The sequence below is a fragment of the Trachemys scripta genome, chromosome 10, assembly GCF_013100865.1.
Source record: "Trachemys scripta elegans isolate TJP31775 chromosome 10, CAS_Tse_1.0, whole genome shotgun sequence".
In the NCBI taxonomy this organism is placed as follows: Eukaryota; Metazoa; Chordata; order Testudines; family Emydidae; genus Trachemys; species Trachemys scripta.
In genome coordinates this window covers 35,135,441-35,159,208 of record NC_048307.1, presented here as the reverse complement: position 1 = coordinate 35,159,208, position 23,768 = coordinate 35,135,441, and the positions used below count along the sequence as shown (strand labels likewise).

The following is a 23,768-nucleotide window of genomic DNA, read 5'->3' as shown; positions in this document are numbered from 1 at the left end:
TTGAAACCAGCTGCCAACTAGACATGGAGCCATTGATCACTAACCGTTGAGCCCGACGATCTAGCCAGCTTGCTATCCGCCTTACAGTCCATTCATCCAGCCCATACTTCTTTAACTTGGTGGCAAGAATACTGTAGGAGACCGTATCAAAAGCTTTGCTAAAGTCAAGGAAGAACACATCCACTGCTTTCCCCTCATCCACAGAGCCAGTTATCTCATCATAGAAGACAATTAGGTTAGTCAGGCACGACTTCCCCTTGGTGAATCCATGCTGACTGTTCCTGATCACTTTCCTCTCCTCTAAATGTTTCATAATTGATTCCTTGAGGACCTGCTCCTTGATTTTTCCAGGGACTGAGGTGAGGCTGACTGGCCTGTAGTTCCCTGGATCCTCCTTCTTCCCTTTTTTAAAGATGGGCACTACATTAGACTTTTTCCAGTCATCCGGGACCTCCCCCGATCGCCATAAGTTTTCAAAGATGATGGCCAATGGCTCCGCAATCACATCCGCCAACTCCTTTAGCACCCTCGGATGCAGCGCGTCCGGCCCCATGGATTTGTGCTCATCCAGTTTTTCTAAATAGTCCCAAACCACTTCTTTCTCCACAGAGGGCTGGTCACCTCCTCCCCATACTGTGCTGCCCAGTCCAGCAGTCTGGGAGCTGACCTTGTTTGCAAAGACAGAGGCAAACTGGAACTGGAAGCAGAACCCAGATGTCTAACATGACAAGCTCAAGTCTCATCCATAATGCATTTCAGAATGAACATACTGAAACTATGCACTTGGTTATCCTTTCTAATTCCTAGACAACACTTCGTTCCTGAAATAGAATCCAAGAATCCTGACAACCAATGTCCTGCTCTAATAACTGGACAACCCTTCCCACTAAGATACACAAATTGTCAACCCCAATATTCTACTCCAGTCTAGTAACCAACTGGCAAAGTGTCTTGTGTCTCACTTTGGAGGCCAGTTCACATGAAGACCACTATTCTTTTAGCTCAAATAGTAGAGCTCTGGGCTGCGGAACTGAAGGTCCTGAGTTCAAACCCTGCTGATGATGTGTATGTGGGTGTACGGCTTACCCACAAGACAGAATTTGTTTTTCCAGTTTTCTATTTACTCAGTTGGGTTATTTAATTCATGCAATGAAAAAACATTCTTAAACTAGGCTTTTCAAACATAATTTGTCAATTATGGTGTACGATGTGCAAGAAAACTCATAAGTTCCACATTTCAGTTTTGTCTGTGACACACTGGCAGGTTTGAAAGTTCAGAGGTATGCTTGAATCTCCAGTCACGAGGAGCAGATTAAGCAGTTTTGCTACGCTCTTCTCTGCATCTTTGCCAGCCAGCAATCTAACAGGATTTGTGTGGGTTGCTACAGTTACAGAAATATCAAACCTCCTGTAGATAAGAAATGAAAACTTTGCATTTCCCCCCTCTTTTACCCTTCTTTGCTCCTCCTCTGTTCCCCCCATCCACTTTCCCAACCCAAGCCTCTCTCCACATTGTTGCGATTATTGCAATACAATCGGTCAAATTGTAACAGGGCGTTTGGCCTGGTAAAGGGGACCTGCAAAGTGCAAACAGTTGGGCTGTGGCCCTTTTCAGCGCAACATAAAAAAGCACCCAAAAGATCCAACAGGTCCTTTCCCCCCATAACAAAAATAGATTTAAAAAAAGAGACAACTTTTTAATATTACAGATCAGGGGTGGGCAAACTATGGCCCAGGGGCCATATTCGGCCCTTCAGACGTTTTAATCTGGCCCTCGAGTTCCTGCCGGGGAGCAGGGTCCGGGGCTTGCCCCACTCCGGCGCTCCAGCCAGGAAGCGGGGTCAGGGGTTGGCCCCGCTCCGTGTGGCTCCCAGAAGCAGTGGCATGTCCCTCCTCTGGTTCTTACGCATAGGGGCAGCCAGGGGGCTCCGCACGCTGTCCCCACCCCAAGCGCGGCCCCCGCAGCTCCCATTGGCCAGGAACCATGGCCAATGGGAGCTGAAGGGGCAGCGTCTGTGTATGGGGCAATGTGCAGAGCCGCGTGGCCATGCCTCTGCGTAGGAGCCGGAGAGGGGACATTCTGCTGCTTCCGGGAGCTGCTTGAGGTAATGGATGCTCGGAGCCTGTACTCCTATCCCTCTCCCACCCTCCAAACCCCTCAGTTCCAGCCTAGAGCATCCTCCTGCACCCCCAACCCCACCCCAGAGCACGCACCCCAACTGGAGCTCACACACCCCTCCAAACCCCTCGGTCCCAGCCCAGAGCCCCCTCCTGCACCCTGAACTCATTTCTGGCCCCACCCCAGAGCCCACACCCCCTGCTGGAGCACTCACCCCCTCCACATACCCCAACCCCCAATTTCATGAGCATTCATGGCCCGCCATACAATTTCCATACCCAGATGTGGCCCTCAGGCCAAAAACCTTTGCCCCCCCCCCTTACAGATTCAAGTCTTGCCTACCATATGGAAAGATTCAGTGGGGTTGTTTTGGTTGGCTAGCTCTCAGTACTAAAAGAAAGGGGAAGGGCCAATGGGAAATCAGGACCCTGACACTGACAGTCCCCAGGAACAACGCCGAGAGGCCAATGCTCCAGGTCAGCCTCATTGACAGGGCGGGCAGGCTAGTCCCGTCCTCCGTGTGAGCTGTAATTGCCTGGGTCAGACAGAGTGGGGCCGAGCTAAAGAGAAAGCGGAGGCCCAAGCTGAGCTGGGGAGCAGGGCTGTGCCAGCCAGAGGGGCCAGAAAAGCAGCCCTGGAAGCAGGTCAGAGCTTGGAGCAGAGTCATAGAAGCAGCCCACAGAGCAGACCTGTTTGGGAGGAGAGCTGCAGCAACCAGAGCCAGGGGGGCCAGAGAAGCAGCCCAGGGAGTTGGAGGCAGAGCAGCAGCAGCTGTGCTGAGGCAGAGTGGAGCTGGGGTGGGAACAGTCTGGAGCCAGGTGCGGTGAGCAACTGGGGAGAGCGAGGGGGCCCCTGGGCAGCGGGCCCAGTGCAGGGAGACGCCCCCAGCCAAGAGGCCTTGCAGGTCAGACTTGGAGGGGGATCGTAACCCTGACGGGGAGGGGGCAATACTGGGAAGAAGGGTCCTGCCACCTAGAGCCTGAGACCGTGTGGCCACTGCCAGAGCAAGAGTCCGACCCTCAGCATCCCTGCAGCACAGCCAGGGCCTGAGAAGGAGGCCTGGGACTTGTGAGGAACAGACTGAACTTCTCTTACATTCCAGAGATGCTGGTTATGATGCCCCCATGCCTCAGAGCGGGGTTATATGTTTTCTTTTAACCTTTCCCATTTTTCCTTATTTTTTTTAATTGATTGCGGTTTAATAAATTGTATTTGCTTTGAACTGTATGTAATCAGTGGGTCAGGAAAGCATCCAGTGCAGAGAGACCACCCCGCAGTGGGGACACCCTAGCCCAAGGATGGGCAAACTTTTTGGCCTGAGGCCCACATCTGGGTATGGAAATTATATGGTGGGCCATGAATGCTCACGGTTCCCGGCCAATGGAAGCTGCGGGGCAGCGTGCGAAGCCCCCTGGCCGCCCCTACACATAGCAGCCAGAGGGGGGACATGCCACTGCTTCTGGGAGCCACATGGAGCGGGGCCAACCCCTGACCCTGCTTCCTGGCTGGCGTGCTGGAGTGGGGCAAGCCCAGGACCCTGCTCCCCAGTGGGAGCTCGAGGGCCGGATTAAAGCATCTGAAGGCTGGATGCGGCCCCAGGCCATAGTTTGCCCACCCCTGCCCTAAGTGACCATGCCAAGGCTGGGAGTCCAGCTCCCCAGGAATCCTGGGCCCAGCCTTGTTGGGGTTACAAGGACTCTGCCACACAGGAGAGCCCTCGAGGTCAGGCAGGCCTCTGGGTAAAGGAAGTGGGAGTGAGGACTCAGATCCTTTCACTAGCCCACTTCACCGGGGTAGTGTATAAGCTAGGAAAGTTCCCCACAATAGCGGAATCATTCCCCCACTTACATACAGAGGAAGAACTAGGAGAATGATGATATCATAAGTGTATAGAAGAACAACCTTATTAACAAAAAGGGAAGGAGTTTTTATTCAGACTATTTACAACTTTTATTTAACCCAAACATTTGGGAATAAAGATTTTTTTTAAGGACTCAGTACTTCTTCCCCTTCGTCTAAGGGCAGGGAGTGTGCCCAATCCACATTTTTGTGATGCTCATTAAATCCTCCAGTAAAATTAGGGAAGTACAAAATAAGCAAGAGATTAAGATATATTTTAAAGAGTTTTCCTGACTCCTTTGTGCGCCAGAGTACCAAAAGAGGGAAATTTTATTCCTTTGCAGGTCACCTGTAAGTAGGGTGACCAGTCCCAATTTTATAGGGACAGTCCTGATTTTGGGGTCTTTTTCTTATATAGGCTCCTATTGCTCCCCCACCCCCGTCCCGATTTTTCACATTTGCTGTCTGGTCACCTTACCTGTAAGAAATTTCTTCTGAGACCAGATCTCTGACAACTGCGAAGGAGGGAAGCTAAATGTTACCCATCTCCCTTTGCCCTGCCTAAGGACATCACTGATTTTGAAAAGTGCTCACCTTCATCTAATCCACAGCCTAGAACCTCATGTACTCATTTACATGTTTGGGAACCTAAAGAGCCATCATCTTAAATGACAATTCTAACTGCATTGCCTTGCCCAGTTTATTAAAAAAAAAAAAAAAAAGGCTGCGAAGTTGTTTGATTGCTGCAAACACATACGCAGGGAAATTCCAACAGGAGCCTGAAACAAGGTACTTTTCACTGGATCACCAGTGTTGGTATGCCTAAGGGAAATGTCTGGACTTGTGAAAGTTTGTGTCCTTTTTCCTTTTCTTACCTCTTATCATCTTGAAAGAGGCTTTTGATTATGTCTGTTTGTTTTATACTGCCTTAGAAATTCTCTAGGGCATGTCCTCCATACAATTACAGAATGTTAATCCACAGTTCCTAGCTCAGATTAGCAGAACAACACAGTGCTAACAGATAACATCAAAGAAAGCTCACAGCACATTTGTTTGTGCCAGCACTCCTCGTTTACTTTTTCCCTAGTTTCTCCTCTAAACAGTCCAAGCTTTCCCTGGTACAGCACTGCAGGATGCGCAGAATAAGATGCCACACACCAGGGGCCTGTTGATCAGCTATATTAAAAGGGAAAAGAAAAAAAAAAGAAAAAAGAAAAAACACACGAGACACTCGTGTATTTTTATACTTGCAAGACTGAGCAATATCCTTCTATCATGCTCTCATTTGCAGAGGCTCTGTGAAATCCTTATAGCCTGGAAATTATTTCAGGTCATGCGTCAGACAACTATGGTGATTTTACCAAACACATTCAAAAACACATTGGGCTGGATATCAGCTGAAAACTACCCCAAATGCAATTCCCCAAAAATGGATTCTCAGTTTTAAAAAGCAAGCTGCAGGTTTGCCGTTCATTTTCCTTCTATTTATGTTTTTATTCTGACAAGTAAGTGACTCTGAACTTCTCAGTATGAACTTGTTCCCAGAATAACAGGTTAATTGCAACATTCCCACACAGCCACTGGGAAGTGCCCTTGCTCTAATTTCCTTTCCCTTTAAAGACAGGCCCACCCCCACAATGGCTCGCAGTAGCTCCGTAGAGTGAGAAAGCGAAGATCATTAACTGTATGAGTGCAATGGAGCCATCAGTCAAATCCAGGGAGTGAACATTTAAAGTCTCTAGCTGGCTATTAGCACAGACAAGGTTAGCAGCAGCTGCAACTCCCATTTAGCTTAGCTCAGTCAGCAGAGGTAAGAAGCATTTGTGATGCTGAACAAACTGGAAGAGGAATTTGAGAAAATGCATTTCCTACCCTGTCCCTCCAAGTATAAATTGGGGTTTCTAAGGCCTGGTCTACACTACGGGTTTAGGTCGACTTTAGGAGCGTTAAACCGAATTAAGCCTGGACACGTCCACACAACGAAGCACCTTTCTTTCGATTTAAAGGGTCCTTTAAACCGGTTTCTTTACACCACCTCCGACGAGGGGATTAGCGATAAAACCGGCCTTTGCGGGTCGGAATTGGAGTAGTGTGGACGGAATTCGACGTTATTGGCCTCCGGGAGCTATCCCACAGTGCTTCATTGTGACCGCTCTGGACAGCGCTCTCAACTCAGATGCACTGATCAGGTAGACAGGAAAAGACCCGCGAAGGTTTGAATTTCATTTCCTGTTTGCCCAGCGTGGAGAGCACAGGTGACCACGCAGAGCTCATCAGCACAGGTAACCGTGATGGAGTCCTCCCAGGATCGCAAAAGAGCTCCAGCATGGACCGAACGGGAGGTACGAGATCTGCTCGCCATATGGGGAGATGAAGCAGTGATAGCTGAACTCAGTAGCAGTAAAAGAAATGGAAAAGTATTAGAAAAGATCTCCAAGGCCATGAAGGACCGAGGCCATAACAGGGACACACAGCAGTGCCGCGTGAAAATTAAGGAGCTACGGCAAGCTTACCACAAAGCCAGAGAAGCAAACGGAAGGTCCAGGGCAGAGCCGCAAACTTGCCGCTACTACGCGGAGCTGCATGCGATCCTAGGGGGTGCAGCCACCACTACCCCAACCGTGTGCTATGACTCTCTCACTGGAGAAACACACAGGGAAGACGGTTCGGGGAACAAGGAAGATGACGATGGAGGTACTGTAGGTAGCTCACAGCAGCAAGGAAGCAGAGAAACCGGTTTCCCCAACAGCCAGGATATGTTTGTGACCCTGGACCTGGAACCAGTAACCCCCGAACTCACCCAAGACCCTCAGGTCACACAGGAGACCTCTGGTGAGTGTAACTTTGTAAATATTTGTAAACATTACAAAAAAAAAAAGCAAGCGTGTTTAATGATTACTTTGCCCTGGCAATCGCGGCCAGTACATCTACTGGAAAAGTCTGTTAACGTGTATGGGGATGGAGCGGAAATCCTCCAGGGACATCTCCAGAAAGCTCTCCTGGTTGAAATGGGGTGATTTTATTAAGGGGACATTCAGAGGCGCCCGTTCCTGCTCTTCTGAACAGAAATGTTCCCCGCTGTTAACCACGCGGTGGGGGGAGGGGTGAAGTGATCATCCCAGAGAATCGTGTGTGTGTGGGGGGGTTTACTTGTGTTTGTGCCTCATGTTAACCGGGAAACCGCAGCCCCCTCCTTTTACATTGAAACCCCATTTTAAATGGACAACCCAATTCATCCTTGATATGGGAAATGCGCTGCTGTTTGCAACCTTTCCCGCATGTTAAGAAGGTTAAAAAAGCCAAAACACTGTGGCCTACGATGGCTGCCTGCAAGCCAAAATATGTGACCTTGTAATGAAAGAGTGTACCCATTGTTCTCTAAAATGTGTCTTTTTTAACCACCTCTCCCTTCTCCTCCACCAGCTGCAAATGTTTCTCCTTCGCAGAGGCTCGTGAACATTAGAAAGAGAAAACGTAGGACGAGGGACGATATGTTCACGGAGCTGCAGATGTCCGCCCACGCTGATAGAGCACAGCAGAATGCGTGGAGGCAGTCAATGTCGGAGATGAGAAAAGCCCAATATGAATGAGAGTAGAGGTGGCGGGCTGAATCGCGGGATGAACAGAGCAAGTGGCGGGCTGAAGACGATAGGTGGCGTCAGCTTGCAGACAGACGGCAAGAGGCAATGCTCCGTCTGCTGGAGCATCAAACTGATATGCTCCAGCGTATGGTTGAGCTGCAGGAAAGGCAGCAGGAGCAGAGACCGCCGCTACAGCCCCTGTGTAACCAACAGCCCTCCTCCCCAAGTTCCATAGCCTCCTCACCAAGACGCCCAAGAACACAGTGGGGGGGCCTCCGTCCACCCAATCACTCCACCCCAGATGATCGCCCAAGCATCAGAAGGCTGGCCTTCAATAAGAGTTAAAGTTTTAAAATGCAGTGTGTCCTTTTCCATCCCTCCTCCCCAACCCATCCCAGGCTACCTTGGCAATTATCCCCCTACCTCTGTAAGGAACTAAAAGAATGCATGAATGTGAAAAAACAATGACTTTATTGCCTCTGCAAGCGGGAGGGGAGGGTGGGGTGGGGTGGTTGGTTTACAGGGAAGTAGAGTGAACCGGGTCGGGGGAGGTGTTGGAGGGTTCATCAAGGAGAAACAAACAGAAGTTTCACACAGTAGCCTGGCCAGTCACAAAACTCGTTTTCAAAGCTTCTCTGATGCGCACCGCGCCCTGCTGTGCTCCTCTAACCGCCCTGGTGTCTGGCTGCGCATAATCAGCGGCCAGGCGAGTTGCCTCAACCTCCCACCCCGCCATAAAGGTCTCCCCCTTACTCTCACAGATATTGTGGAGCACACAGCAAGCAGCAATAACAATGGGGATATTCTTTTCGCTGAGGTCTGAGCGAGTCAGTAAGCTGCGCCAGCGCGCTTTTAAATGTCCAAATGCACATTCCACCACCATTCGGCACTTGCTCAGCCTGTAGTTGAACAGGTCCTGACTCCTGTCCAGGCTGCCTGTGTATGGCTTCATGAGCCATGGCATTAAGGGGTAGGCTGGGTCCCCAAGGATCACGATAGGCATTTCAACATCCCCAACGGTTACTTTCTGGTCCGGGAAGAAAGTCCCTTCCTCCAGCTTTCGAAACAGAGCAGAGTTCCTGAAGACGCGAGCATCATGTACCTTTCCCGGCCATCCCACGTTGATGTTGGTGAAACGTCCCTTGTGATCCACCAGGGCTTGCAGCAGCATTGAAAAGTACCCCTTGCGGTTTACGTAGTCGGTGGCTTGGTGCTCCGGTGACAAGATAGGGATATGGGTTCCGTCTATGGCCCCGCCACAGTTTGGGAATCCCATTTCAGCAAAACCATCCACTATTGACTGCACGTTGCCCAGAGTCGCTACCCTTGCTATCACCAGGTCTTTCATTGCCCTGGCAAATTGGATCACAGCAGCCCCCACCGTAGATTTGCCCACTCCAAATTGATTCCCGACTGACCGGTAGCTGTCTGGCGGTTGCAAGCTTCCACAGGGCTATCGCCACTCGCTTCTCAACTGTGAGGGCTGCTCTCATCTTGGTATCCTGGCGTTTCAGGGCAGGGGAAAGCAAGCCACAAAGTTCCATGAAAGTGCCCTTACGCATGCAAAAGTTTCGCAGCCACTGGGAATCGTCCCATACCTGCAGCACGATGCGGTCCCACCAGTCTGTGCTTGTTTCCCGGGCCCAGAATCGGCGTTCCACGGCATCAACCTGCCCCAGTGACACCATGATTTCCACATTGCTGGGGCCTGTGCCTTGTGAGAGGTCTATGTCCATGTCAATTTCCTCATCACTCTCGTCGCCGCGCTGCAATCGCCTCCTCGCCTGGTCCGGGTTTCGCCTTGGCATGTCCTGGCTCTGCATATACTCCAGGACAATGCGCGTGGTGTTCATAGTGCTCATAATTGCCGCGGTGATCTGAGCGGGCTCCATGATCCCAGTGCTAGCTATGGCGCCTGGTCAGAAAAAAGGCGCGAAAGTAGTATCTGATGGACCAGGAGAAGGAGGGAGGGCGAGAGGGAGGGAGGGAGGGCCGAGTGACGACATGGCGTACAGGTACAGGAACAGGGAGAAACACAAACAACTGTCACACAGAATGGTCCCCCCAAAGATTAAACTGGAAACCCTGGGCTTAGCAGGCCATTGATTTCACGGAGGAAGGGGAAGCAAATGAATACAGAACAAATCTATTTTTTACATCTTAAGCTGGCAGCCGACGGTGCAGCATGAGTGATAGCCTCTCCAGTATGATGACGATGGGTACCAATCATAATATACCATCATCTGCAAAAAGGCAAGGGGCTGCTGCTGTGTAGCAATGCAGCCCCACGTCTGCCAGCCCCACGTCCGCCAGCACCCAGCATCGCCCTCGGCCTCTTCTGGGTGCTTAGCAGACAATACTGGGCAATTGGCAGAAAATAGTATATTACGACTGGTAACCATCATCATCAAAACAGTAGCATGTCTGCCCAGGTGGCCATGATTGACAGCCATACCAGTATGACGACGATGGGTACCAGTCATAATATACCATCGCCTGCAAGGGGCTGGTGCAATGCAGCCCTACGGCTGCCAGCCCCACGACTATCACTCATGCTACACCGTCTACCGCCAAAAGGGAGTTAGCAGCTGCTGCTGTGTAGCAATGCAGTCCCACGTCTGCCGGCACCCAGAGGACATATGGTGACAGTGAGCTCAGCTGAGCTGAGCGGGCTCCATGCTTGCCGTGGTATGTTGTCTGCACAGGTAACCCAGGTAAAAAGGCGCGAATCTATTGTCTGCCGTTGCTGTGACGAGGGGGGAGGGGCCTGATGACATGTACCCAGAACCGCCCGCGACACTGTTTTGCATCATCCGGGCATTGGGATCTCAACCCAGAATTCAAAGAAAAGGCGCGAACCGCTTCTCGGCTCTCTGAGCTGTGGCGCAAACGTAGTATCTGACGGACTAGGGGAAGGAGGGAGGGGGGCCGAGTGACGACATGGCGTACAGGCACAGGGAATTAAAATCAAGAACGGTGGCTGTGCATCAGGGAGAGACACAAACAACTGTCACAGAATGGTCCCCCCCAAAGATTAAACTGAAAACCCTGGGTTTAGCAGGCCGTTGATTTGACGGAGGGAGGGGGAAGCAAATGAATACAGAGCAAATCTATTTTTTACATCTTAAGACGACGGTGCAGCGTGACTGATAGCCCTCGGCATCTTTCTGGGTGCTTGGCAGCAAATACGGGGCGGTGTATGACGATGGTCTTCAGGCCTATTGCACAATCGGCTGCTCAGGAAAGACTCTGCTAACGTACGATGACCCGACTTGCAATAGGACGGCTAACAGTCGTAATACACCATTTACTGCCAAAAGGCAAGCCCCACGGCTGCCAGCACCCAGATCGCCGATGAAGGCTACCAGTCTACTGCACCGTCTACCGCCAAAAGGCAGTTAAGCAGCTGCTGCTGTGTAGCAATGCAGTCCCACGTCTGCCGGCACCCAGAGGACATATGGTGACGGTGAGCTCAGCTGAGCTGAGCGGGCTCCATGTTGTCTGCACAGGTAACCCAGGTAAAAAGGCGCGAATCTATTGTCTGCTGTTGCTGTGACGGGGGAGGGAGGGGCCTGACGACATGTACCCAGAACCGCCCGCGACACTGTTTTGCATCATCCGGGCATTGGGATCTCAACCCAGAATTCAAAGGGGCGGCGGAGACTGCGGGAACTGTGGGATAGCTGTGGGATAGCTACCCATAGTGCAATGCTCCGGAAGTCGACGCTAGCCTTGTACTGTGGACGCGGTCCGCCGACTAGAGCACCTAGAGCATTTTATTGTGTGGACACACACAATCGGCTGTATACAACCGATTTCAATAAAACCGGCTTCTATAAATTCGAACTAATTTCGTAGTGTAGACATACCCTAAGTCAAAAGGCTGCAGCCACCTTTCTAAAAACAGCGATGGTGTTTGTGAGGTTTATTCCAATACCCAAGAGAGCAAACAAAATGGTGAAGCGTACACTTGTATCTTCTCCTGCACAGAGTACAAGGCAAGACAATGAGGGCATTTTGCACATAAAGAGCCAGACTCCAAATAAATAACTTTACACTTAAAGAAAGCCTCCCAGTGGAAGAACTTAAGGCTCACACATTAACCAAGCCCCTGGTATTGTTCCCTTTCTACAGATGGGGAAACAGAAGTGATTCCTCCAAGGTTGGAGAGCAAGTATCCGTGGTTTTGGTGAAAAGCGGGAACCAGCCAACAAGCTATTTCAGTAAATGCCGCGGAAGTGGAAGAAGCAGAGGTTTAAAAATAGGAATGGTTTATTATGATTTTACTTTATACTAACCAGGGTCTTCAAAGTGACACGTGAAAGCCATATAAAACTTACGGTCTTGAAAGTACAGGGCAGCCAGTGGTTGCCTTTTAATGACAAAGGGCAGAACAAAGCTGATCAGTGTCAGGTGTATTGCCAGGGAACTCAAGAGAACAGTGCCTAGCCCTCTATCGAAGAAAATACAAGACCAAGAAAATGCATTCTGGGCTGTATATTTATTTGTGATCAAGCAATAGTAGGCATATTTCTATGTAAACACACAGCAGCCCTGAGACCCTGGCCTATCCAGTGGAGTCTCAATATTGCAAAGCTTGGAGTCTGCCATTCTGGACTGTTAAAGGCTTGGGCAGTCTGGTAGGCAAATGAGCAAGCACAGACACCTTATATAGGGGGTGCCATCGCAAGGCTTTGAGAGAAATACTGAATTATATTGGGAAACATTTAAAAAAACTGGAAAAACAATTAAACAACCCAGTGATCTGGGCCTTCATGGAAGCAGGAGAGTGTTTGCTCAGAGGGTAATTATGGTGGCCCTCCTGCTGCTGCTGTCTGCAACTGTCACCCGCCAACTGGGGAAGAACAAAAAGCCCACAATTAAAGCTGACAGGCATGTCCTGGTAACAGCAGCGTCATTTACAGAGGAGGAGAGCAAACAGCAAGAGACAAATTGAATGGTCTAATCCTTCCCAGTATGGAGGGCCAACGCGGAAGGGCATCATTTGCTTTTTGAAATGAAACATTCCATGTCAACAACAAAAATAAAAGGGGGTGGGGGGAAAAAAAAAATCACACTGCCCTTTGCTCTGCCTTTAGCTGACAGCACAGCAATGAATGATGACATCTGAATTATTCTGTGTCGTCCTTCTGTTTAGAAACAGCCTCCAAGAGATTGGAGCAGAGAGACAGGCTCATGATGGGCGTATTTATAGTAAGTACTTCCTGGAACTGGGTTCATGCTCTCTGTTGCCACAACCCCCAGTGGCAAAACTAATGCAACCACAGCAACGTATCTTTGCCATGCTGCTAACATTCTTTTGCCACAAGGGGCATCACTCCCACAAGGAACACAACACACACTGGCAGCTTGTGTCCAGAGATGGAAAAACCTTATGAACATTCAATGCTATCATCAACTCTGAGCACCAAAGCAACATGCAGCAATGTCTGGCAGGCAGAAATGCTGATTCTAATACAAGGGTAAGGCAAAGGGATGCTATCAGACTTTTTACACAGGTGCTGTTTTCTATCAAGAACAGTGCTTGTGTTCAACACATCACCAGCTTTCAGAGACTCTGAGCACCACCCCCACTGAAGTTAACAGCAGCTGTGAGGGCTCAGCACCTCTACAAGGCAAACTGCCTATGTATTTCAAGTCCCAGACTACACACTCCCAGGTTTCATGCCCTTATTAGCTTACTTATACTTGCCTCAAACGTGACGAAGTCATCAAACTCATCAGGACAGACAGAAGGTTCCTCTTCATGGGTATACCCCATCTCATACAACTGGCTGTCAGAATCTGAAAGCACAGAAAAGAAAAAGTCAGCTGTTACTAGCGGGGAGAAAAGAGATCAGAAGTGGATTTGAACCCCAAAATGAAGAGCATGTCCCTGCGAGAGCCGGTAGTTGCGGGCCAGAGTTGAGAGAGGACTTACTTTTCAACAGAGGAGGATTTTTATGAGGCGGGATTTTTAATTATTATTAAAGATCCCAGTTTGAGAGCAGCCAAAGTCACAGGATTAATCGAGTTAAAAAAGTGCTTCCTAACATTAGGTCCTTGGTGTCCCTCCGCACCTTGAAGGTGATTGGGATCTGGGTTCCTGTCTCCCCACAACATACTATGGCACAATTGCTGCCATCTCTCCTTTTCTGTGTGTTCTTTCTTCACTCTTTATTCTTCTGTGGTATTGCTGGTCACTAGCTTTTTTCACTGTTCTCCCCAGCAATGCCACCTCTTCCCACTTCCCCATTCTCCTACTCAGCAGAAGGCTACATGCTGCTGGGGGCAGGGGAATCCATCAGTTCTACACAAGACTGAACTGACTGCCATTGGACTGGTGAAGAGAACAGGCTGCTGCTGAGCCTGCAGCTCCATCAGGAGCCACCAAGACAGAAGAGCAGGGACAGAGGGTGGCTTTCAAGGGGCTTTACTTGAACCACTTTACCCAAAACACAAGCATCTTGACATTAGAGTCGATCTGAGATCATAGAATTTTTCTCAGCCCCAATGCTCCCTTCTGCACAAGTCCTCCCCACCCCTCTGAGCAATACCTAGGACTCCTCCCACAGGTTGAGAAACACTGGGTTAAAGTAAAAAGCAACAGAGGGTCCTGTGGTACCTTTAAAGACTAACAGAAGTATTGGGAGCATAAGATTTCGTGGGTAAGAACCTCACTTCTTCAGATGCAAGTAATGGAAATTTCCAGAGGCAGGTATAAATCAGTATGGAGATAACGAGGTTAGTTCAATCAGGGAAGGTGAAGGGTTAAAGTAAGATACCCAATCGCATGGGCTCAAATTAAATGGTGGGAGCAGGATCACATCTCTTGAATTTACACATATCAAAGCTGTTTAACTTGGATGACATTAACCAGGGCAAGGAATCACTATGGACAATAGTGTTTTAGAGAAGCTGTCCAATGATGTACAAAGCGACAAAGAGTCCTGTGGCACCTTATAGACTAACAGACGTATTGGAGCATAAGCTTTCGTGGGTGAATACCTACTTCATCAGATGCATGGAGTGGAAAATGTGTGTGTGCACAAGTTCAACATCTATCCAGAAAACGTTAATAAATAGCTTTTGCTATTAATAGATTTGACTTGTTATTAAGAGTAGGAGGCAGTATGGTCTATTATTATTATTTGTACAGAACACTGGACTGGAAGTCCAGTTCTGTCACTTACCTGTTGTGTAAGCATGATCAAATTATCTTCCCCAGCCTCTTTTCCATTTCCCTTCCCATCCATTGACTTGGCTATTTAGAGTGAAAACGCTTCAGGACAGAGACTGTCCCAATCTCTATTGGGGCTTCTAGGCACTACTGTAACACAAATAATCACCACCTAAACAAGCTGCTTTCAGTCCATTCTAGGTCTGCAAATTGTTCTGCAATTTGAAAAGCCTGGAGAAAAGTGCTTTTACCCTAAGGGTGAAGAAAAAAGTGTCCTCACACAAGTGCCACCACCAAGCAATGTTTACCAGAATACTTCACTGCTATAATCAACAGGTCCTTTGAGAGCAGCAAAACGAAGGAGTGTGTCAGCAGTAACTGTGATGCACAGAAACTTGACAAGCAGCAGGAACTCAGTGGCCCAGGGGTGGGGAGACTGGGCTGAAACGTGCATACCTGGTTTAGCTAGCTTGCTATACTCATTACAAAGAAAGTGTACATTTACTTAATCCCCTCTTTCAAAGTGGGTTTTTTTAATTTTAAAAATAGGAGCAAACATCTCTTAAAAATAGGCCTGATTATTCCATGACTCCAGATCTCCTTCTATGGTTACCATATTTCAGGTTCCCAAAAAGAGGACACTGCCAGAGGGGTGGGGGTGCAGGGAGGAGCTGGAGAGGTATGAGGGGGCGGAGGGCACACCTGCAACAGCAGTGCTCACTGGAGGTGGGGGGCAGTGTTGCTCCCTGTCATGGTGGCAGGGCAGCTGGCACAAGCCCAGGATGCAGTGACAGTCGTAAGTTAGCACCTCCCTGCAGGACCTCCTCCCCAGGGCTGGGGGCTGGGTGGGCAGGATCCAGCAGTTGTGGCTGCAGGAGGATGGACCAATCAGCTGCAGAGGTAGGGCGGGACTAATCAGGAAGTAGACCAATCAGGGCTCTTTCTGAGCTGCAAAGACTGTTCTATAAAAATCCCAGACATTGCCTGATATTTGAAAAATCCGCCTGGACAGAGGATCAAAAAGAGGCTCTGTCCAGGAAAACCCAGACATCTGGTAACCCTGCCTTCACACCTATCTCCTCCCATCCCCTTTTTACTCTCCCTAACTCACCCAAAGCTAAGAGTTGCAGTAACCTTCCCTAAAACCCATCAATGTTGCCCTTTCAGTAGGCCAGTAAAAATGGAACATTGTAACACACACACCCTGAATCCAAACTCTAGGAGTTAACTACTGTATAACTAACCTCTGGCTTGATGGATACCCTCACCTTATGTCTATGGACTGTAAAGCTATGCAATTTAGAGGAAGCCTACAACACATGGCATTCTGACAAAGCAGTCCTCCCTTAACCTGGATGTGTGGCTTTCAGTGGCGACACCATAAATCACAGTGAGGAACAAGATTGAACATGTTCTTTAGCAAGTGGTGTCTGATTATGTGCTCTACCGTACGAAAGTGGCAGGGTCATTCCTTCAACCGATGAAAAGGTGCTCCTGTGTGCAATTTACGTCTGTAATATCTCTTGGAGCTGCACAGGCCAAGTTCTCTTTTGCCAGCGATTATAGTCTTTTGATTCTGCTTTGTAATCAAAGAGAGATTGTCACATACTCAGCCAGAGCTAGTCAGTATTCTAATAGTGAGACAACTAGCCAGCGTTCCTCCACCTCCTATGCAAATAAAGTGGTCATGTAAAAAGGTACTTGAAGACTGTGTTTTCTTTACCCCATTTTTAGCCCCAACGTTATTTAAAAATTCAAAACCTTTTCCTATCAGAGATAGTTTCTCTCTCCGATTTTAGTTACTCGGCTCTATATGCAGCTTGCTTTAAACGATGCTGGACAAAGCACTTGAGAATCTCCAGTAGCAAGGAACTATCCTGAATTGGCAGGGGTGGGCACATAACCCAACAGAGTTCTTTCATCTCAACTTTCCATCATTCTAGGATTTCAAATTTTGAAAAAGACAACGTGGGCTCCTGACTTCTACAGCTGCGAAAACCCAAGGAAAGTGTTCTCATTCCCAACCACACGAGGCAGAGACAGGTTTCAGAGTAGCAGCCGTGTTAGTCTGTATCCGCAAAAAGAACAGGCACCTTAGAGACTAACAAATTTATTAGAGCATAAGCTTTCGTGGGCTACAGCCCACTTATTCGGATGCATATAGAATGGAACATATATTGAGGAGATATATATACACACACACATACAGAGAGCATGAACAGGTGGGAGTTGTCTTACCAACTCTGAGAGGCCAATTAAGTAAGAGGAAAAAAAACCTTTTGAAGTGATAATCAAGATAGTCCAGTACAGACAGTTTGATAAGAAGTGTGAGAATACTTACAAGGGGAGATAGATTCAATGTTTGGGAGACAGACCTGTCCTCGCTTACAGACAACCCCCCAACCTAAAGCAAATACTCACCAGCAACCACACATCACTGAACAAAAACACTGACCCAGGAACCTATCCTTGCAACAAAGCCCGATGCTAACTCTGTCCACATATCTATTCAAGTGACATTATCATAGGACCTAATCACATCAGCCATACCATCAGCGGCTCATTCACCTGCACATCTACCAATGTGATATATGCCATCATGTGCCAGCAATGCCCCTCTGCCATGTACATTGGCCAAACCGGACAGTCTCTACGCAAAAGAATTTATGGACACAAATCTGACATCAGGAATCATAATACTCAAAAACCAGTGGGAGAACACTTTAACATGTCTGGTCATTCAATGACAGACTTGCGGGTGGCTATTTTACAACAGAAAGCTTCAAAAATAGACTCCAATGAGAGACTGCTGAGCTGGAATTGATATGCAAACTAGATACAATCAATTTAGGATTGAATAAAGACTGGAAATGGCTGAGCCATTACAAACATTGAATCTATCTCCCCTTGTAAGTATTCTCACACTTCTTATCAAACTGTCTGTACTGGGCTATCTTGATTATCACTTCAAAAGGTTTTTTCCCCCCCTCTTACTTAATTGGCCTCTCAGAGTTGGTAAGACAACTCACAGCTGTTCATGCTCTCTGTATGTGTGTATATATCTCCTCAATATATGTTCTATTCTATATGCATCCGAAGAAGTGGGCTGTAGCCCATGAAAGCTTATGCTCCAACAAATGTTAGTCTCTAAGGTGCCACAAGTACTCCTGTTCTTTTTGAGGCAGAGACAGAGACAGTGACCTGAGTCTCAAAGATGAGCAGGGAGAAGGCTGATCTTTGTGGAGGAGTGAGCGAGCAGCCCTTCTAAAATATACTATTAATATTGACATCTCTAGGTGGATGAGGAGAGATCTCATCAGATGTGGACCTTATAATTCATGCCTCTGGATTATTGCAACATGTTCTAACTCAGGCTAGATTTAAAGAGTATTTGGAAGCTGCAGCTAGAGCATTTAGTGATGGTCTGCATAGACTGCACATTGCACCCGTGCTCCACAGACTGTGCTGACTTCCAGTTAGTTTCCAGGTGCAATTCACGGTGAAAGTTTCAATTTCTAAAAGCCCTTTATGACTTCAGAGCCTCATCTCTATGTGGGTATCAAGAGAGTTAACAATATACGGAGTGCTGAGCTTACAGCGACCAGACCTGTGCCAAGTGGCTAGGAACTGGGTGGCTGCCAGCACTTTTACCACTGTATCATCTAGAATTGCTCTAAGCTGGGTCAGGCAACATGGTGGCTGAAATACTGAAGTCTGGTCTACAATACTGCTCCGACTGCTGCTATCAGCAGAGGGGGAAAAAATTACAAGTCTAGAGTAAACAAAGCCTCAGCTCTTGATTCAAATGTACTCCTCTCCCCAGTCTAAGCACCTAGTGGCCCTCCATGCATGCTTCAAGGCAAAACTACTTATTCAGGTCCTTTCTGAGGGGGTACGCTGAAATAGGAGGATTTTAGGTCGGGGGAGGGGGCTGGATTAAGAGAGTCTGATGTTATATATGCACATCTTGAGTTGTTGATGGGAACCGTGCACAATTAAAATAAACAAAATCTCTGCTACACTCACCCTCTGTCATCATTCCAGTTAGCTCTAATGCTGTCTGATCCTACCCTTTGTGCTTGCTCAGTTACATGAAGGGACAGTGTCCAACACACTAGATCTTATTTAATTTTGTGGAGAATATGGATGCAAGTTGCCCCATCTGTTTGTGACTTGGTTATGCTGGAGAGGTCTCTCCGAATAGTCAGATATTCTATTCTTACTGTGATTTGTGCTTTGAAAATGTAGCACCACTAAAAAGAGCTTTGTAAGAAAAAAATGTATAGATTTCTCAACAGCTGATTGCATACTTGCCATCGCTCCCTTCTACAGAAGCAATCGCTAGAAGTCAGGTTTGTTTCCACATGCCTCCAACTCAAGGCTACTTTCTCCACTAGCTGCAGAAAGCAGACAATGAAGACAAAAAACAGTGAACACCATGGGCGAGTTTTCTACTCAACTCATTATCTTTCCTCTTATGGCAGGTTCTTTCCCCAACCTCCCCCACCCCTCATATGGCGCTTTGTGTATACTAAGGGTTGCTATGGAGATCTCGCCTGCCTGTCCTCCAACACAATAGGCTGCATTAAGCTTTCAAATTCCTGTCCAAATGACAAGAAAAACAAAAGAACTACCTAGCTGATTATTAGGTGCTCCAGACCCATGAACACCACCTTCACATGTACATACAAACTCATGCATTAAGTCAGCACGGTATAGAAGACCTTGCCCAGGCTAGAATTGTTTCTGAAATGTTCCCACTATCACAACCAGCAGCACATCTTCACTAGCAGCAGCAGCAACGGTGGGAGTATTAGTGTAGAAAGGGCACTGGCATTAACCAGGATTTACACACGGTCGACTATGACACCAGGGACACCCACGCAAACTCTCACCTCCTCCCTGCCCTTTCTCATCTGCTCTCCACTAACTTTCCACATGGCCAAGTGACTCCATCCCATCTCGGATCTCCCTCACACCCACTCTCATCCTTCTTGCTCTCCTTTGGCTCTTTCCCCCCCACAGTACAAACATGCTTTAATCTCTGATTTATAGGAGGTGCCTTGACTCCACTTGCCCCTCCATCCACCTCCCCACTTCTCCCATTAGTTTCAGAGTTCACTGAATATGCCGTCTGGAGTTCTCTGCCTCTCCCAATCACTGTGGACAACACCACAATCATTGTCACTCAGAGCCATACCCTGGGTGTCATCTTCAACTCTGCCCTCATTAGATCACTATATGCAGGCTGTGTCTAAATCTTGCCATTTCTTTCTGCCTAACATCCCCCTGTCATAACTATAAAGGGAAGGGTGTAACAGCTGTCCTATGTACAATACTATAAAATCCCTCATGGCCAGAGACTCCAAAATCCTTTTCCCTGTAAAGGGTTAAGAAGCTCAGGTAACCTGGCTGGCATCTGACCTAAAGGACCAATAAGGGGACAAGATACTTTCAAATCTTGGGGAGGGGAAGGCTTTTGTTTGTGTTCTTTGTTTGTGTGGGTGTTCGCCCTCAGGACTGAGAGGGACCAGACATCAATCCAGGTTCTCCACATCTTTCTAAACAAGTCTCTCCTATTTCAAACTTGTAAGTAAAAAGCCAGGCAAGGCGTCTTAGTTTTACTTTGTTTTCTCAACTTGTAAATGTACCTTTTTACTACAGTGTTTATCTTTGTTTGCTATGCTTTGAACCTGAGGCTAGAGGGAGGTCCTCTGAGCTCTTTAAGTTTGATTACCCTGTAAAGTTATTTTCCATACTGATTTTACAGAGATGATTTTTACCTTTTTCTTTAATTAAAAGCCTTCTTTTTAAGAACCTGATTGATTTTTCCTTGTTTTTAGATCCAAGGGGGTTGGATCTGTATTCACCAGGAGTTGGTGGGAGGAAGGAGGGGAATGGTTAATTTCTCCTTGTTTTTAGATCCAAGGGGGTTGGATCTGTATTCACCAGGAGTTGGTGGGAGGAAGGAGGGGAATGGTTAATTTCTCCTTGTTTTAAGATCCAAGGGGGTTGGATCTGTATTCACCAGGGAATTGGTGAAAGGTTTCTCAAGGCTACCCAGGGAAGGGAATTAGTTTTTGAGAATGGTGGCAGCGGACCAGAACTAAGTTGGTAGTTAAGCTTAGAAGTCTTCATGCAGGCCCCCACATTTGTACCCTAAAGTTCAAAGTGGGGAAGCAGGCTTGACACCCCCAGATACAGCCTTTCCTATTTCATTCAGACTCGGCATCTCACATATCAGTTACAGCAACATGTTCTTCGCTGACTTTCACAAATCCCATCTTGCCCTGCTTGTATCCATTCAAAATGCCACTGCAACGATAATCTCTCTAGCTTCTCAATTTGAGTACATCACCCCTCTCTTTGCGTCCCTCCACTAGCTCCTTTTTCTCTGTCACGTCCAACATAAGCTACTGGCCTTCACGTTCAAGGCCCCGCACCGCCTATCACCTCTCATACACTATCGAGATGCGACTCGCCTCTAATCAGCCATTGTTAAATAGTCAAACAATCACCTTTACACTTTCTCCCATACTGCCCTGCGTTCAGAGTGGGGGTTCCCCATGAACATCGGCAAAGCTACCTCAGTGTCCTCTTTCAAATCCCTTCCTACCATGCTCCTTGCTATGATGCCCATAAAACAAACTTGACAATGGAGAGACCACTGCCTACCACGCTGACCTCTATTTAGGGTGACCAGACGTCCCGATTTTTGCTTCTTTGTTCCGCATCCCGACTGATGTTTGGTCAGGACACTGGACAAAAAAGAAATGTTGCACTCCGACCCCTCCCTTCCCCCCATTGGCTCCCCCCCCAAATCCCTGCCCTGGCCCCGCCTCTTCCCCAACCACACAGCATTCCTCCTCCCTCCCAGGCTTGCAGCATGGCGGCACAAGCCTGGGAGGGAGGGAGTGGCGGTGGTACCTGGATACTGGAGCTGGTGAGTCAGCTCCAGCACTCGGGCACCCGGCAGGCAAAGTGGGCTGGCAAGGGAGGGAGACGGGGGAGCTCAACTTTGAGCCCCCCACCGCGACAGAGGGCTCCTGCCCGGGCCGCTGCACCCGGGGCCGGGAGCGCAGCCTGGAGGCTGCTCCAGCCCTGCAGCCCGCCGGGTAGCGCGGTGGGTCTGGGCAGGGGCAGCGTGGAGCAGGCAGGGGCCGGCTGGGCTGCGTGAGCCGAATCCCTGCTGCTGCCAGGGAGCCCTGCGCCTCTCCCTCCCGCTCGCGGCTGCGGCTCCTTCCCGGCGGGACGTGCCCCCCGGCCTGTCCCGGCCACATGCGGCACGTGTCCAGCTGCTCCTTCCCGGCGGGAGGGAGAGTAGGCGGGGGGGGGGGGGGGACGCGCGCCGCATGTGGCCGGGGCGGCGGGAGGCGCATCCTGCCGGGAAGGAGCCGCAGCCACGAGCAGGAGAGGCACGGGGCTCCCTGGCAGCAGTGGGGATTCGGCCCCTGCCGCCCTCCCGGCTCCTGCCTGCTCCGCGCTGCCCCCGCCCGGATCCACCGCATGCCGCATATGCCCGTGGCAGGCCGGGGGGCGGGAGGCTTCGCAGGGAGGGCAGCGCGCGGGGCCGGGGCCTGCTAATACCCCCGGCCCCTTTTAAATGCCTTTTTTTCCCCCCTCCTCCCCCGTCCCGATATTTTGGACTGCTGATCTGGTCACCCTACCCATATTATCTCATTGGTTCCTTGTGCTCCCCTGCCTGTCTGTATGCCCCGTTGTGTCTCCTCTTACCCTTCAATTGTAAGCTCTTTCGGGCTAGGGCTTCTCTTTGTTCTGGGTTTATACAGCGCCAAGCATAATGGGGTCCTGCTCCATGACTGGGGCTCCTAGACACTACAGCAGTACAAGTTATAAACAGCATTGCCAGTGGCAGAGCTGGTACTAGAATGGTGAGAAACTCCCCCCACGAGTCTAGTACAGTCACAGAGGGAGCAGGATGAGCTAGTGTACTGTACAGAGCAGGGGGAGGTAGGACCTCCCCAAGTTCTAGCCGCAGCTCCGACAGAGAGGCCTGTGGCTTTGGACAAGTCATTGAAGCGCTCTGTGCCTCAGTTTCTCCATTTGTCAAATGGGAGCTAATTCACTGGGATGAAGTCAGGATAAGTGTTAATAAAGGGCGTTGTGAAAGCAGAAGTATTTCCTGAAAGGCTTGAATTATACTACAAAGCAAAACGTGGAGCTAGAATACAGGAAGTCATGAGCAGAGATGGCTCCTGAAATAAATTAAAAACTGGCTTAGGGACACACAGCAGAGGGTTTCAACCTAAGGAGAACATTCCATACTGGAGATCAGCGAGGGCAGTGACAGGCAGGTCACTAGCAGAGCCAATTGTGTCTACTTCATTTCAGAATGACCTAGAAAAATAGATCCTTTCAAAAGTGTTTAAGTGAGTTGACAACACATACTGTACCTAGTAAGCCAGCAATGATTTGAACAGTAAGGATTACGTAGAGAACTCGAATTATTCAATGTCAGGTAATGAGGCTGGGAACTTGCATGAACTGTAAGTGTAGAGAAGAGACCAGGAAAGAGACCTAGAGACCTTGTAAAAGAGTTTGGGGTGGGGTGGGACAGGGGACAAGAGGATGGGAGGAATCTTAACGTAAACCTCAGAAAGAAAGACTGAAGTATAGTTTAATTTAGACAGCAACTCCGCACCAAAGAAATGATGGACTGACGTTTAGGAGACTAACCTATTAAAAGCAGAGGGTTTTAAAAACAAGGTGGTGAAAATATGTAGTAAACACCAGAAACTGTCAGGGTCAGCAATAGCTAAGGACTATGAATCTGTCCAAGAGAGCAGAACCTATCTGTACAAGCAGTCCCTCCACAGAGGGGCAAGCCATTAGTTGGATTTTTTAGGTTAAAAAGATACAAGATAGCTGGATTGGTATTTCCAGAGGCATCGCTGCACCACATGCCTTTAATTTTAGTTCCAAATAGCCGTCCGTTCTTAATTGCAGGACAGAATTAGCACTGGCCTAATAGTCCTCCTGCTTCAGGGACAGCATGTCCTTTATAAAATGGATTCCTATTTCAGCAAGG

The 23,768-nt window shown here is 48.7% G+C and overlaps 1 protein-coding gene across 2 annotated transcripts in view; it reads right to left on the bottom strand.

Annotated features, from left to right (window-relative positions):
- The window catches only part of RAB11FIP3 (RAB11 family interacting protein 3), a 200,103-nt gene that overhangs the window by 74,215 nt on the left and 102,120 nt on the right, over nt 1-23,768 (bottom strand). For both annotated transcript variants that reach the window (XM_034783026.1, XM_034783027.1), the window contains exon 3: nt 13,253-13,344. In XM_034783026.1, the coding sequence (XP_034638917.1) occupies nt 13,253-13,344 (92 nt within the window). The remainder of the gene's footprint in view (nt 1-13,252; nt 13,345-23,768) is intronic.